We start from the raw sequence: 17796 nt of genomic DNA on the forward strand, positions 1-17796 counted from the left end.
TCTCATCTTCGGTTTTCTGATGTGATGGGTTTTTTTATCTCACTCGTCATGTTTTAAATAGTAATAGAAATTTGTTTGCATATGGAAAATCCCGCACGCATTGAGATAAGCGGCAATGCGTCTCGCGATGACGCCATACGATTTCCGCTGCAGATCGGTGACTCAGATTGACTGTCTTAGCATATCGGAGTCTTTGTGCAAACAACATTAGCAATTTGTATCTAAGCTAAAACAAGAAAAGATGGTGTATTTCTGTAATCTCTGTGACCTTGACTGAGATAAGCACAGAAGAATCTGTCCCACAGACTCAGCCTCCCAGTCTCTTCTGGTAACCACACACACACACACACCCACACGCACAGTGGGTGATAACTGTGCCCAATGTGTGTACTCCTTTGCCTAAATCAAGGTCGCTGAGTCACTGCACAGATGAGAACATCGTGTGATTTCTCTTTGTCGTCAGCTTATCTTTAAACAGATACAAACGCGCGCACACATCACTGATCTTCACTCAGTTACTGTTTCATTTTTACTTCTTCTGTGATTTCCTGGCATGTCTGTGATTTCCTGGCATGTCTGTGACTGCAGGTATGTCATCACAGCCGAGCGTGTGTTCCCTGTAAAGGGAAGCCATTCCTGGTACAGAGCCATCGACTTCACAAGAGACAGATGGAAGAATCCTGAGCAAATAAGCTGTCCTGTGTTGATGAAATAATAATATTTAATACACTATGATTAAACACATACCAAAACTCCCCAGCTCTTTATGCTTAATTAATTTTCTGCTCAAGTTTCTAGGATCCATAAGCAGTTGGTTAACTATATTGCATCGGGAAGCACTGCTAATCCTCTTGATTCCGAAATTAATTAAAGAGGTACAAAAATTATACTTTTTAAGAATTGCAGTAAGCGGCCCAATCAAAACAGAGCAAAAGTGACCTCTTTTTGTGCTCTGTGTAATTTTGCTATTACAGTTGAAGAAAATGGCTCCCACAGCATGACGCCACCACCTCTTTGTTTCATGGAGAGACTTGTTTTCCTTCACATATACTGTAGAGTTATTCATGTAAGATAAGTAAAATTTACATCCCATCTGCCCAGAATACCTTCTTTCACATGTTTGGTGAGTTTCCCACCTGATATGACAGCCTTTGCTTTCATTCAACTGTGAGGTTTTCTTGCCAATTATCCGTAGTAGCCAGACTTGTCCTCAAATTATATGTTAAGTTGCGAGTTATATAATAGCTTCTTAGCTGTTCTTACGTGTTAATTTAGACGAGTCGCACATTTCCTTAAGATTTATGCTTTTTTCAATTATTCTTCCATATTCTGATAATAGACTGAGCACTCCTTCTTGAGAGATTCAAAACCTATAATAAGGTTTAATATCCTGACTTTGCCTCAAAATCTGCCACCGTCTCCTGGAAATGAGAAAGAGTTTTTTGGGGGTTTTTTACCCCACCCATAGCTCCTGTTGAGTTTGTTTTACTAAAATAAAATAAAATAAAAAAATCCTGAGGATCATTACTGACTGCTATCTTGCTCTCCTTTACTTTGGTCATGCAGACCTGAACATGTTTTGATGTAGAAGGCTTGTATGAAAGAACCAAAACAGTGCAAAGGCTAACAATCCAAAGGCAACGTTAGAAGTCTTGTTAGAAATCCCTCTTCAAATTCAGCATGTGAATTTGAAGAGTTAAAATAAGGATTGGTAGAAAAAAGTAACTATAGATTTTTGTCTCACTCGTCATGCAAACATGACATAATCTGGCTACTAGAAAAAACGGTAACCCTACATGAACTAAAACAGGAAAATATTTGTCTGAATGAACATCAGTAATAATTAATTGATCATTAACAGTGATAATTGCCATTTTGTACAGTGCATGCAAGCATCTGGTTTGCACTGTATGCAAGACTGAAAGTGTGTGCACTTTATATTCAGTGACTGCATGTCTCTATTTATTGCATATGTTAATAAATGAACAAACCTCTGCTTAATCTTTTCAATAAATAACTTTTCATTAATACATGGAAGCAATATTAACAGTTCAGAAAAAAAATAAAAGAAAAGAGAATTGTGCACCTAGGATAAAAAGTAATCACAAATTTGAAAGAAACAAACACAACAATAGTATACAGCTTTGTGGAAAATTTACAGAAAAGCAACAAAATATTTAGCTAATGCGAGGGAAGCTAATCTCAACAAGTCTTACACACACTGACTGGACACTTGGCTGCAAACACCAAACATGTGCAGAGCATGGCATTCCTTCTCCAGCACAAAATCAACACAGAGTAGCTGACTTGAAAAGCAACAGTGGCAAAAGACTAGATTATATTATTAATTTTTTGTAGTTTAGCTCATATAGACTGATAATAAAATAATTTCAGCATTGTTTTCTCCCTAGTATGCCTAAACCATTTGAAGCCCTATCAACATCTACAGCAACCAATTCAAAGATCATTAAAGAAAGTTCACAAATTAGCTCTACATTTCTAGAGACTATATTTATTCAAAAAATAGATTTTAGCAGTTTATATCAGGCCTCCTTGTGATTAAAGAAACGTTCATGAAGTGCAGACTAGTGACCCCACCTAGTTCGGCTCGGCACACCCACCCTAGGAGGACGTGTAGATGGGAAACAGCTGTAGAAAAATACTCTCTTTTTTTTGTTGGTCAGTCTACTTTAGCACTGTATTTGTGTCTGGATCTTAGCTTTTGCTTGTAGCTGGTGACTGACAGAAAAACATAGCATTTTGTCTCGTGATTCTCTAATAACATAAATTTTGGGTGTTGTAAAATAGCTTATAAGCTGATCATACTAAGAAAGTCGGCACTACTGCAGATAAGGAAGCTATATTTCTGTAAATTAAAAGTGAAAAAAAAGTACTTTGGTTTGGTTGTGTTTGAGATGAGAAATTCACAAAAGAAAAAGAAAAACTGCTGGGTTGTTTCTTTAATCAGAATGCTAGAATAATGTTGTTAGGTGGGCAAACAAACTGGTGGTCCAGTTTTTTTGGGGGGGTGAGAGAAGTTCTGAACTACACAAAGAACTGATCAGAACGGCTTCAACGGGACAAAATAAAAGCTACTAAGATGTGACTTGTTTTTTCTATGTGTCTGAGCCAAATGAATGACAGACTGTGAATCCATAGTTTGACTTTCCTTCCAGTCACCACAATTGGTCTGGTTTTAAACCCAGCAGGTTTTAGTGTGTATACAGGAATTAGGCATTTTATAGATGTATGAAAAAGGGTGTGAAGGAAGTCAGTCAGGAAATCAGACTGTTTGCTACATTCTGTCAAATGGAGCCATGGTTTCCACACATAGTGGAGTGAACAAGTGGGTTTTAAAATTTTAGGTTGGAATAAATATAAATATATATATTTAAAAAGAGAGAGATTATTAGAATGAACAAGAGAAACATCCTAGGCAGTGCTTTTGGTAGCAAAATAAAAAAAACAACTACCTGTTTCATAATCTCTGAATTAAACAAACCAGGGCTCCAAGGCAGAGAAGAACTAAGCCTGAATTTGGTTTTGCCAAATGTCTATCATGTCCTGTTGAGATCCATAACCACATGCAAGTACAATATTTAGAAACTGAACCTTGTGCACAAAAAACATGCTGGACATTCACCAGACGGTCACATTTAGGCGCAGGCGTGGACCACGAGCGGACGTCAGAACACAGTCACATACGTCTGCACTGCACATGTGTTCACACAGTCTTTGATTCAAAAGTACAGAACAAAAAATAAATAAATGAAGAAAAAAGATGACTGTACAGTCCAGAATCTGAGATATGGAATCAATTGAATCTGCATGTTTGTTTTGGCTGTGACTATAAAGCTTTTGAAAGTTTTGAACAGAGACGGGAGGAAACTGATATGGTGATGTAAGATATTGCAACTGAGCATAGGGGTGGACGATATAATCAAAATATCATACTATTTTTTTTAATAGTAAAATCAGGAGGAAAGATTTTCTACGCAAATGCAGTTAAAGAAAAAAAAAACATTTAGGCAAGAGAACATTACTACAAAGATATTTTTCAGTTTACCTTAAAACGTAATTCCAAAGACAAAAGCGACACAACTCAAATAAAAAGCACTATTTCTACTCAGTCATGATGTAATGGTACACAAATATATCATGATTAGTGGGTTCGGTCTGAACACAAACTGAATCGTGTTCAGAATATTCACAATTCATCACATTACCAATTTTATGTAATCTAACGTTATCAAAATCAATATATTTCTTTTTAAATAGAAACTAAAATAAGTGGCCATGGTAGCATCTCTATAAAGAATACTTGTCACGGAGAAACTATGGTCTGGAGTCCAAACTCACAATGCACCTAGGATGTTTTGGCTGCAGAAATTATGATATTACAAGTTTGACGGGCTTTATGCAACTCTTTAAACCTTTTATTGTAAAGGTTGGAAAGAACTAGTGTCTCTGTTGGCTGTTTTGATACTAAAAGTAAACTGTTCTCATACGGCTCCTGGCAAAATGCATATTATCCCGGCAGCACAGAAGATCAAAACAGAAAATGAGGCAGATATTATAACATACATTGCGCCCTTTGAACAGTTTTCTGAGTAAAGCTGTGTTTTTGTATTTGTTTTATTTATTTATTTATTTTTTACATGTGCCGTTTCATCCAGGTTCTCTTTCCATCAACCTTGAGCTGTAACCTGAAGGAGCTGAAGACAGTAAAAAAGATAAAAGGTATCAAACAAAGCATGGGCAACGGGCAATTATTTTTGAGAGATCCTTTGGCTCTTGACTACTGTAGCCGCTCAGACGTTTCTTCCTTCAAACTTCGAAGTCTTTAATGTCAATGCTACCACCGCCTGTTGGTGGAGCACACCTATTAACTCCTATTGGTTTTTTCCCCCCAATAGTCTAATAAACTGTAGACGTTCACTTTTTTTCCAACAATATAGAGCAAAAGCATCTAGAAGTGTAGGTTGGGTCTAAAACTGATATTGAATTTGGTATTACAATGCTAAATTCTAATTCTTCGCAATTTGACATTGTTATATCACCCGCCTCTAGCTTAGCGATATAAAAGACAAGAAACTGCATGTTTCAATGTGCGCAAATGCCAAAACTTGCAGAACAGGAATAGTTGCTAACTCTTCACGATCTCTGAATATGTTCGTTTCTGCCGCAAACTGGCTTAAAACTAGATAACTGATGGTATTTTACAGTTATCTTCAGCTTAATTTTGCTTAAATTGCTTAATTTTAATTTCCTTTAAAAAGGAAAATTGTTGAGAACATTCAGTCCTTACGATAAGCCAGATCATTGTGATGTTCAAATCCTTACCTTTGACAAGTCGTAGCCCTAAATATGACAGTAAGTTCATGAAACACAGAGCTGTCTTCATTTGCATAAGAACGTTACTTTAACATTTCCAGTACCGCAAAGAAATTCTTTTTGTTTTTCAAGCTTTCGATGATTACGGTAGGGGGAGTGGGGAGGGCAGGCGGGAGGGATTTAGTGTGGCATCCTTAGATTTAGTGCATTAGACAAATAAGGCTTCCCTGAAAGGGACCAATGCAGCAACAGGGGCAGCGAGGAAAAGGTAGAGGAGCAACAATTGATGCAGACAGCAGCACCACAAGCAATTGAAGGAGCATCCCCTCCCCCCAGCCTCATAGCATAACAGTGTGCTATTTGGTGGTTTGTAAAAATCCCACTTACTGTATAAAGAAATATCTCTGCATATGTTTCTCAATGCCGTTTTTTTTCATGTAAAGCTCTTTCTCCAACAAGTGCTTGTTTTTTTATTTTTAACTGCAACAACAAGCCCACCTTTTGAATGCAATAATTAAATCTCTTTGGGACGTTGAGACAATTGTCTGTATAGGCAACATACATACAAATTGAAAAAGCACAAGAGCAAAAGTATAGTCCATTTACTCTAGTCCTGGGACAACACTAGAGATGAACCGCCAGCGGCAAAATAAGTGCTGGTTACGAATCAGATGACAGATAGCAGAGACTATTAAATCAAAAACGTAGCGAGCGAATCGACAGACCATAAGCAGATTGCTGTTACATTTCCAGAGTGCAAGCCAATTTTTGGTGGCCTATTACTCGCGACTCAGAGAGGTTACTTTCTGCTGACGTGGCCCGATTGATATCAAGAGGGGAGCAAGATGGTAAATGAAAGATGAAAGAGCTGGGCTGGAGAAGAAAACGTCAGATGGAAATGAGAAGAGATTATATAAATAGGAAGGATTCGATTTCAGTTTCTCTTTTCTCCTCACCAATAGAAAAGTTAACCAAAAAGAAAAACTTTCCAAAAACTAAAGAGAGAATGAATTACTTACAGGTCTGACATAGAGAAAGAACCTCATGTGCTCGAATACAAAAGCTCACAGAAAACACTGCAGGTTGCCAAGTAGGATTCAACCTATTCTCTCTTTCTGTGTATCTACCGGGTTTAATCTCTAAAACTTGATTGGCAATTCATGTTGCACATTGTGTTTTTGGTAGCAGGTGGATTGATTTGACTTCCATGCGAGGGAATAACAAAATGTACTTTGAAAATAAAAATTCTGAAGAGTCCACTTAGTGCAAACACGGACAGAGAAATTCACATAAAACTCAAGTTGGGGTGCACTTACTGTACAATGCCTTGTAAAAGTATGTACACTTTTCTTTTTTTACATTTTGTAAACTTCAACCTTCTGTATTGTATTGAGAGTTTGCGTGATAGACAAATACAAAGTAGTGCGTCATTAGGAAACATTAGAGAACTAACAGCATAACGAACAGCAAGAAAAATGCCAGGCAGGGCAGAAATGAAGTTGTAGGAATGACTTAAGCATTTGAAGACTACACAAAGGGTTGTTTAATCCATTATTCAAAAATGGGAAGAATGACACAAATGCAAACATATGAAGACGTGGCCACAAACCTAACCTAGCAGGGGAGTATTATCAGAGAAGCAGCCAAGAGGCCCATGGCAACAATGAAGGAGCCGCAGAAACCCACACCTCAGAAATAAGAATCTGCTCAAATGGCAACTATTAGCTGAGAAGTCCACAAATCTGGACTTTAGGGAAAAGTGGCGAGAAGTAGTAAGCAGTAGGAAGTCCCGTTTGCAGTTTGCCATCTTCATGTGAAAGGCATCTTCCACATGAAAAGGCTTGGTCAGATGAGGTCAAAATGTCTGAGCACCTCTCACCCCCTCCACCCACCCATGGTGAATAGTGTTGGTGGCAGCAAACATGATTTTCTTTAGTGGAGCACATAATCTAGAAAGAGTTGAAGGACAGCGGGTGGAGTTAAAAAAAAAAAGGAAACCTGAAAGTTAACCTGTTGAAGGATTCCACAAACATAAAACAGAGGGGAAAGACTCCCCAGCAATTCCAGATCTTCCAACAATTCCAGCCAGAGCTGCAATGGATTGGTTAGACAACAAATTCTCTGTCACTTAAAGTCCAAATGAAATAGGATGACGCCTATAATTGGAACAGATCAAAATATGGACAGTTCAGGGTTTGTGAATACTTTTGCAAGGCACAGTACAACAGAACGCACACATACACAGGCCAAAAAAATTTAAAAAATCAAAGTAGAGAACTGACACGACCAGAAAAACACACATAGTTGATGAAGGCACTATTACAAGCAAAGTCCAAGTACTAGTCGTCACAGAAAACATTGACACCCTTTACCCCAAATCCCCGGTGGAAACCCCTCAGGCTAGATGTTCAATTTAGGATTAAGAATGTGTTTTAGACAAATTATTCAGGTTTTTCTACAAAAGCTGAAAACAGACAAAGTCAGACTTTGCCATCGGAAGGCCTTTGTGTTGATCATACTGCCATTATAGTTTCCTGTCTGTCTGCCTGTGCTGGAACAGGAAGACAGTTGCTGACTCATCTTACGACCCTCTCATCACCCTTCTTTTCTCTTCTGTGCCAAAGTTCTTGACTAAACAGTTAAAAAGTTGCTCAGTACAGCATGTCATTTCTGCACTTCGTCAGCAAAACACAAATCTCTCACTTTGTTTGCACTTTTCTCACATGCCCTCCTTTGTTTGGGAAGTTGATTAAAGAGTCTGGATCTGTGAAAGCGTGAAGACATTTATGTCCACATTTGTGTGGGGGCAGCATCCCAAGCAAAGCCGACTAAGGTAAAAGACAAACTGTTATACTAACCAAAACCCATCTAGCCCGGGGGGTTTGACACATAAAACAAATACACACTCGTGCAAGCATGCAGACACACTCGCACGCCCGTAATCAGTCGTGCACTCACACACGGCCCCTTCCCCCTCCCCCAGGCAGCAGACAAGGCAGTACATTCAATGTAACACAGAAGTCAGTCCCTTCAGAAGTCCATGGGATCCTCCTCCGCAAGGCCATTGTTAGCAATGGTTCTGCCTCCACCCTTTGATGAAAGCCCATCACTTTCAGGCTTTGCCTTCGGAGGTGGAGTCGCCTCTAATCCCGCCCCGGGCGCGCCCCAGGCGTCAGTGGAGGGCGGGTAGAAATCGTCGTCGAAGCCGCAGAAGCCTTCGTCCACGCCTTGATCGTAGCGCTGGTAGGTGGAGGCATGCACCTCGTTTTCTCTGGCCGTGATCTCCAGAGTACTGTTCCACATGCCGTAGCCGAAGTAGATAAGCACACCTGAAAGGATACATGGAAACATCTTGCTGAACATAAAAGAAACAAAGTAATACCCCATATGAAAGAGCACGCAGGAAGAGTAACTTTTTCCACTGATGTCTAAAATGCTAGAGTAACAAATTTTGCACACACAAACAATCTGCGATCATCAAGCAAATATAAGTTTCATGCACAATGAGGAGCTGTTAATTTTTACTGAACGCAAGCTTGATCTGTTATGACCACAAAAACTGAAATGCAAATTAAAATCAATCTATTTTTTTTTTACATTACTTTTAACCATGCAGTAAGACACTTGTAAAGAAGGATGTGACAGCTTAAACAGGTTATATGTTTAACAATTTGTTGTAGTTTTCCTTATGTCTGTGGGAAGCTTGTGAATAGTACTCCACCACCTTTTGTCACATTATAATCACAAACTTCAATGTGTTTTAATGGGATTTCATGTTCCAACACAAAGAACATCAAAGTGTGCAGTTTGCTACGAACCAGATTGACTGCGCAACAAACAAGTGGAACAAGGAGGTTTGGTAAAACATAAATTTACTTTTTTGTCCTTAAAGCATAATTTGCACTGCACATTACCCAGAGCAACCACTTTGTGTTTGTATGAAACAACATGAAGTGGGGAGGCATTTCTTCAGCAAGAACTGGAAAGCTGGTGTAAACTGATACAAAGTTGGACTGAATGAAATACAAGGTAATCCTGAAAGAAAACTTGGAAAAAGTTGCTAAATTATTGTGATTTGGGCAGTGGCTCGCCGTAAGCAGGACAAGGACCTCAAACATACAGTTATATAATGGAATTGTTTAGATCAAATCATTCACCTTTGTTGAGATGGTCTAGTTAAAGTCCAGAACAAAATCCTATCAAGAATATGTGGCAAGACTTAAACATTTCTGTTCACAGGCGGTCCCATTAAATCTAAGTGAGCTCAACATATTTACAAAGAATAATAAGAAAGAATAGGTTATTGCTGACTTTGATTCTACAATGAGTGTCACATTTTTCACACCTTATTTGGTAAACCTGCCACTGGGTTGTGTACGCTGCCAATAAAATACATTTGAGTTTACGGCTAAAACATGATCAAATCTGAGAAAGCAAGAAGACTAGAGAAAACTATGGCTTTTACTCAATAATATTAAAAGAGGAATTGTACAGTTTAAACAATTTGCTTACAACTGAGGAAGAAAGGAAAAGAAAACCTGATACGCTTTTGTTCCGGCTAAAAAATATAAACGTTAAGGTTTCTTGGCAAATTGAGCCATTAAATGAATAATTTCTTCTCTTATTGGAAGTAATCTGAGCAGAGTTCTTGCTTGAAACCAAAACATTGCTCTTATCTGTCCTGGATAATACCTGGATTCTCTCCGCATTAAACCTTTTTCTGGCAAACAAAGTGTTTGGGAATGTGTCTGCTTACCAACGAGGCACCAGATTGAAAATCGAATCCAGGTGATGGCAGATAGCTTAAGCATGAGGTAGATGTTGACCAGCATGGCTGAAGCAGGTACGAACGGCACGCAGGGTGCCATGTAAGGCAGCCGCTTAGGGTTTTCTGGCTGCTGGAGGATAATGATGATCAGCAGGGCAATGAAGATGATGAGGAAGATTAGTAGCAGCAAGGCCCACCAATGACCCTCTGTGATAAAGTTCGCTCCTGAAACAGAGGGAACAAATGGTGATTGGACATTGCAGTACCCTTGTACCTTGGACTAAAGCATTGCTGATTTGCTCTTACCAAAAATGATGAAGGAGCAGAAAGCGAAGAACAAGATGAACAGCAGTAGCACACACACGGTGACGGTTTTCCCCGTGACCGGAGTTGGCCTGTCCATTTTTCCAGGGAGGCCTAGACGGATTCTCAACGTGTAGTAGCGAGGTCCGATCAGCTTCTTGAGCCGTCGAGACATCCCTCCTTCTGACTCCTCTGCTTCGATGCCGGTTGTCATATCCACTGTGCCGTAGTTGGGATGGCCGGCGCTGTACGCATTTTTATCCGGTTTCCCAATCAGCATCTCGTTGTCGCCTAGCGATGGCAGGTTTTTGGCCCCGCAGGTGTTCGTGGTCTGCCCTCCGTACTCGTCAGCCTCACTGGTCGGCGAGCAAGCGTCTTTCTCGCACTCAGCCAGAATGCCTTCCTTTTTCTTCTTGTTCTGCTCCTCAGAGAGAAAGTTTACAAAGCCGTGGATGTCGCCCTCGGGTTGGTAACGCAAGAGGAGCACGCAAAGGCTTACCTGTGCCGAGAGAGGGGGAGAGGGAAGTTTGTTTCTTTCATAGACAGAAATCAAAATCAAAGACTGTTTTGTGCACATTTTGTGCAGTTGTGTTACACTAAAACCAAAGTTTTTTTCTTTACTACCTCTTAAGTTAACATACACATACAGAAGCTATCCTGCATTTGTTTTAAATTATTACACCTGATTTTTGCTGATATTTTATTGGCCCTCTTACAGATCTTAATGTTTCCACTGCTAAACTCAGTTCAATTTGCATACCATATTTGTATACTGTGTATATTGTGTCCTGTAACTTTATACATGTCAGTGTTTAAAAATGACAAACTTCTGTTGTTTTCATTGGGATTTTATGTCTTAGACAAACGCAAAGTAGAACATTATTGTGAAGAGGATGCAAAATAACACACTTTTTTGAAGGTGCTTTGATTTGGCTTATTATAAGAAATTTTCAATAAAATACAATGAAATTTGAATTTATAGTGTGATTAAAAAAGTGATAAAAGTACAAGTAAATATTGCAATACATCATAATGCCTCATCTCTGTATGGTAAGACATGGGTCATTGCGGTTCAGTAAGCATTTTTGTCTGCTTCCATTGTTAACGCAGCTCATCGAAATGACCTATCAAGGTCAGCTGGTGCTGAGCTGCTGGCATCATATAAAACAGTCCATTGATTGGAGGACGGAAAAATGCCACTGCTTGCAACAAGTACGAGACATGCTAGTGCATTAGGTTTGTTGTTGCACTAGTACGATGCAATGTTAGGTATTTGGGTTTAACCCTGCCTGCTCAGTGAGAGTCCACCTGGCGGTGGAAAGCTCTCCTGAATATGCCGGGCCATAAAATGGCGAACCCCACCAACTCAGGCCATACAGCTCAATGTAACCAAGGCATAAGTTTAGTTATGGAATCCATAGCAGCTAAAGAATTAAAAGTTAAAGAGGAGAAAAGCAGAAAAAGAATGTGGTAAGATATTACACATATAAAACATGTTCCCAGCACCGGTACTTATCACTCACTAGAGTGTAGGCCAGCAAGGTGCCAATGGACATCATCTCTATCAGGTCTCTGAGGCTGACCAGAAGGGACAGAAGGGCAGCCAGAAACCCAGACACCACACAGGCCACAGCAGGGGTCTCCGTGTATGAAGAAACATTGGCCAGGAACCTACACACACAGAGTGGTAAAGATACAGAAGACATGTCATTTCTCCAGACACAAAAATTAAACAACATACAGTAAGAGTATAGACTTACTTAAACAGAAGACCATCCCCTGCCATAGCATAGATGACCCTTGGCATGGGGAACAGGGACCCCAGGAGGGACACAGTGAGTCCAGCTATGGACCCCACAGCAACTATGTATTTTGCAAACATGCAGCCATGCATGGAAAACATCTCCATCAGTGGAGCGTCTGAGTCGATTTCATTATATGGAACCATAAGCGTCAGTATCACAGAGACCTGAAGGAAAGGCACAAATATGGTGTTGCTATTGCATGAGAATGCTACGGCCTTTAGCTTTTGACAAAGATGAGGACATTTAACCATTTTATATACAAAAATACACAAAATATTTGTATATTCATCAAATTCTTACTGAAATATGAAGCAAAAACTTTTCATGAAAGAGAAAATTTTGCAAGGTCCTTCGACTCAGTCGAAGGACATTTTATTAGACTCTGGCTGCTGCTGAATGAGAACTACAGACTTACAGTTTGGCTTTACAGTAATATCGTGCTCAGCTCTCCCCATCGCATGCAAATTGCTCATTAGTCATTATTCGCTCTCTTTCTGTGTGTGTGTCTGTATGTTTTTGTCCTTGCGTCTGATGTGTGAAATCACGCAGGGCCATCTGTCACAGTTGCTGTGCTGCAAAAGAGTTGGATTTGCATAACTGCTACAGAAAAGAGAGAGTGATTAAAAAGATGAACCCCACACAGCTGAAATAAAGAAATGTGTTTCAGTTAAAGATTTAGCCCTCTGGCAGGAAACGCCATTAGAAAATTTTTCATTTTTACTAATAGCTCTGTGAGAATACACGTTGGATTATTATAGCACTGTGCGCATTTATCGGTACCTCTGATAAATATGTTAGACAAATTAACAGGCATTATCTCACCCTGAAATTATTATTTTTTTATTATTATTTTTGTTTCAGGGCATTTATTTAATCAGGAAGAAAAATAGGAAACAAATATTCTTTTGGTAAAAACCCAACTTTCTAGCATTTATTATATGTTTTCATTTACTTTTTTTATATTACTTAACTGTTTAAGTTGATTAGAGTAATAAATAGTTGCTTTCTGTTTCTCTGGAGTTTAAATATCGTGTAGGAGAAAGGCACGTTTTTTTAACAACTCTCCAAAACAGGAAATATAAAAGAACAATAAAGAAGGTCTATGTTGCCCACAGTAAGTCAGAAACTGGTGGAATGACAATAGGTGCTGTATTAATCTTGCCTATATCCACAGGCAGAGCAATAATTAAAAAAAAAGAAGTTTAAAACAACCAGAACACCGACATGTTTACCTCATCACCACACAAGTCAAGGTGGTTAAAATAAAATAAATTAATATTGTTAGAATAAAAATGTAGAAAAGCGCTTGATACCTTATCAGGTTTTATGGCATACACGGCTGTACAAAATATTAACAGCTGTGGTGATGCATTTCATTTTATGACTGAAAATTACATCAGAAATGTACTTAAAAGTAAAACTTTCCAGGATTTTCAGTGTGACATTATTCTACTGCAATAAAACCTGCAGAATCTTTAGCAGAGTGTCAGTAAGTCTGGCGACACAATTAATATTGATTGAATGTATTCTTAAGTTTGGCAGCGCTATTGAACATAGTAAATATTAGCAAAACAGAGTCCCATCTCCTGTTTTACATTAGATGCATTAGATGCTCTGGAGCTGTGCAGTTTATGACCATTCTTAAAAATTAATGACCCTTATAATATAAACCTTCAGTCAATCTGGGGTTAAATCTTTGGAATTTTTTTTTCTTTTCTCAGCAATGAAATCCTCACCAGGAAACACAGATTATGTAGGATCTTATTTCCCTTAGCCAATGCAATCGAGGTTCTAAAGCATAAAATCGTCACAGTTATTCCCTAAAATCAAGATTCATTCTAAAAACCTTCAGTCATAAGAAAACTTATCGACCCATCATGTTATGCTGTGGTTGTTTCAGCAGATATTATCCATAAGCCAATTAATATTTACAAAACAACCAATATTAGAAAGTATTTACTATAATAAAGCCTGCCTGTGTTTCAAGAAAAAGTACAAAGAAGACCTCAGCTGTCAAGCTTAAACTCAAATTGGATCCATTGTTTTGTAAAAGAACAGTTTGTCCCTGACTACCATTATGAATTATTTAATAACAACAGCCAAAGGATAATTACAAAAAAATATACCTGGAATACTCGTCTAAGAAAAAAACAAAAAATAAGAATTTCTACCATCATGAGTGAAAACATTAGCTACAGTCTGTCACTCAAGCATATTTCAGAATCTCTGTCACCAGAGAAATGAGTCAATAGCTTTACTCTAATTCTACAGTATCCCTCATGGGAGCAAGAAAGTTTCTCCCAGATGCCGACAGCGTGAGGCAGATCAAAGAAAGACAGAGGTTAAAAATAGGGGAAAACCATTTTCCGAGCTCATGATAGGGGTAACATGTGGAAGCTGATGTGACAGGGAGACACGATCTAAAGCTGATGTAACCTTTGCTTCAGGTAAAAATTTTTAAAAAGAAAAAGATTCTTGTGTTTTAATTGGTCGATATTCCCCAGAACCCACAGCAACATCCACTCACTGTACACAAGGGAACCCTATGTTGTCTGAGCTGAGTACATGATTGTGGTGGAGATGCGTGCAGGGAGAGGCTCTTTTTTTTCTCCCTGTCAGGAATACAACATTTGAGACAACCTTCTCAGTTTGTATTCATTCACAACCAACAGAAACTAAAAGTAAAAGTTGAAATTTAGGTGTGAAGATCAGGAATAAATATGAATTTATAACTGGAAGTAAAACATTGCTTTTGTCAGAGACAAAAATGTAGGACACCCCTACTTTATGCTATGATATTTAAACGTATTAATGTTGTACTGAGGCATACAAGTAAGATTAAAGTGACATAAGTAAGCAATCAAAATAAAGACTTTTCTTTTCTTCTAAAAACTGAATGTCTGGTGTGGGAAAAAGTTAGGATAACACATTTTGGTTTCATTTAAAATTACACACAGACATAACAAGTGAGGATGACTGGAACATCTGTACTTAAACTTCTTAGTTGAACTTGGCATATTCATTCCTGCTGAAGTGGGAATGGCAACCATGGTGATATTATGGTTTTCAGAAGAAAATTATGATGATAATTTAAAAAATTCCACTGTATGGAAAATCATCAAGTGGAGGAAATAGAAAACTATATACCCAGGTCTGACTGTCCAAGCGAATTCACCATGAACTCATAGCGCAACATGCCTAAAGAAATCTTCAGAATTCTAAAATTCATCTCAGCTTGAGATAAATGTGAGACCATATTTAACAAAAAAACAATGATCTTGATCTCATTGAGATGGAGTTGGGTGACCTGAAGTAGATAATACACAAAGAAAACCTTTCCGAAATACTGTGTGACTACAAGAAATGTCTAACTAGACAATGTGAAGAAGGCTGTTGTAACTTTTTTCTTAGTTATAATGCATTGTTGTTTATTTATTTATTTTTTTTCACAAAAGTCCAACACGGTAACTTTATAATATTTACCTGTGATCCAACATTTTACAGTAATCTATGTGAGCACTTCATAATATAAAAATGAATGTTTTCTGACCTGGCCTTTTTTCAATATGACTGTGTATGAAAATAGCATAAAAGCCGATGAAAAGAACATATACTGCAGCTAAGAAAAGGAAAATAGCAAGATATGTTTTGCATAAATGAAGTGTAAATTTATTAACAGTACATTAGGTAAATCATATTGACATCTATATATAGCAAAGTCTTATACGAAAACTCTTTAAACTCACAGTAAGAAAAGTGTTAGACTACAGCAGTTATGCTTGATAAAGAAAAAAAGCAAAAATTGAGTCCAAAATACTCTCAGAGAATTACAAATTGAAGTAACTCACAGAGACATAGGCAGTGAGGCAGGTGATGAGTGAGGCAGTAATGGCATAGGGGATGGAGGTGTTGGGGCTTTTGGCCTCTTCTCCTGTTGTAGCGATGATGTCAAACCCGATGAAGGCATAGAAGCAGGTGGCTGCACCCTGCATCACCTGCACCAAACAAGAAGAAAGTGTAGCTCGTAGAAAGATGACTGGCCCTGCATGTACTTGGACATTTCGGATTGTATACACATTGTTACTTGCATTCATGAACACCTGTGGTAAACATGTTAAAAAGATCTTATGATGAAATCGGGTTTTACTGCAGAATCAAAATCTCACGCAGAAAAGATTTTTCACACACATGAGCCAACATACATTCCAATCGATATAAGTTTTTTTTTTTTCAGCTAAACCAACCTGGAGTATTTGTTGCTGGAAAAGTCTGCAATGTTGTGATGGACAGAAAATGTCCAAGAATTTCTTAGAAAATAATCAATTTTTAAATAGTTTCATGCTAATTATGGAAACTCTGTTACAAAACAAAATGCCACTCTTTGCTGAAGTTCTCTAACACAGAGCTTTGACAATTTGGTACCATCCTTGACTGTGTTCACACAATATAAAATTAAATAAATAGTTCTTTTACATTAAAACACTTGTTGGGGGTACCAGTTATCGTGCTTTGGATGATTTTGTCAAGGCAATTTTGAAATCCAACAAGAAATGTCCCCAACTGATCAAATTCACTCAAATTACAGATATGATTTTTTTTTTTACAATTCTTTCTCTTTGAAATTATGCCACTGTATTACAAGATACATGTACAGTAAGGCTTCTTACACATGTTTACCAGTGTTGCCGTGTTGCAGTGTCACAGATAAGTGTGGCTGCGAGTGTGCATGCATACCCCTGACCAGCCAAAGGGTAGGAATTTCCCTTCATCCCAGTTCTCTCCGTTGACAAAGAACAGCCCAGCAATCATCATGAGAACCCACACGATGAGATTGATGATGTTCAGTGCATTGTTGAAGCCAACAGAGTTCTTCACTCCCAAAGCCACGATCACTGTCACCAGCAAGGCTATCAGAAGGGCCAGCAGATCTGGGTATGACTGCTCCCCCTTACCTAGAAATAACACACACAAACACACGCACGCATCCATGCACCCCAAAGCATTATGATGTATCAATGTATTTCATTAGGCAGCAGTGGTAACAACTAGAATAAAGACTCCATATACAAAACAAAAAGATGGACATGATTCTTTTTCATTTGAGGGATGTAGCAGTGTGCTAGCACTGCTGTGCTGCAACATAAATGTCCTGTGTTCAAATCCAGGGCCTTTCTCGATGACGTAAACTCATTATCCACGACTGTTTTTTTTCTAGATACTCTAACTTCCTCCTAACATCCTAAAGTATGTATGGTAAGCAAACTGCTTTCTGTAAGTTTTCCTCTGGTATGTGTGTGTGCAGGTGTGGTAGTTTGTCTTGTGTGCTCCTGTGTTACCCTATTATAGACTGGTAATGTGTATAGATAGCAGATACTGTAGGAGAATATGTTATCCTGAATAATAAATAAAATACAGTTAATACAATCCTAAGAGTAGAATTGTCCAGAGGTAGATTTCTAAAATTATGAAAAGACATTTTGTGTGGAATAAATGTGTTGTTTTATTCCTAGCCTCTACATTTGTCTTTATCTTATTAGCAATGCAATAAAATTAAGAAATTGCAAAAATGACAGTCAAATATTATAT

General features: G+C 38.3%; 1 protein-coding gene across 1 annotated transcript in view; it reads right to left on the reverse strand.

Moving 5' to 3' along the window:
• Positions 1-1979: 1979 nt before the first annotated feature.
• Positions 1980-17796, reverse strand: part of slc7a14a (solute carrier family 7 member 14a) — a 32275-nt gene continuing 16458 nt past the window's right edge. The window contains exons 4-10 of the mRNA XM_028000624.1: positions 16945-17162; positions 16059-16205; positions 12166-12374; positions 11929-12076; positions 10409-10904; positions 10091-10327; positions 1980-8663 (exon numbers count right to left, since the gene is read on the reverse strand). Coding sequence (XP_027856425.1) covers positions 8365-8663; positions 10091-10327; positions 10409-10904; positions 11929-12076; positions 12166-12374; positions 16059-16205; positions 16945-17162 — 1754 coding nt within the window. The 3' untranslated portion in view covers positions 1980-8364. The remainder of the gene's footprint in view (positions 8664-10090; positions 10328-10408; positions 10905-11928; positions 12077-12165; positions 12375-16058; positions 16206-16944; positions 17163-17796) is intronic.

Source organism: Xiphophorus couchianus, chromosome 19, assembly GCF_001444195.1.
Source record: "Xiphophorus couchianus chromosome 19, X_couchianus-1.0, whole genome shotgun sequence".
Classification (NCBI taxonomy): Eukaryota; Metazoa; Chordata; class Actinopteri; order Cyprinodontiformes; family Poeciliidae; genus Xiphophorus; species Xiphophorus couchianus.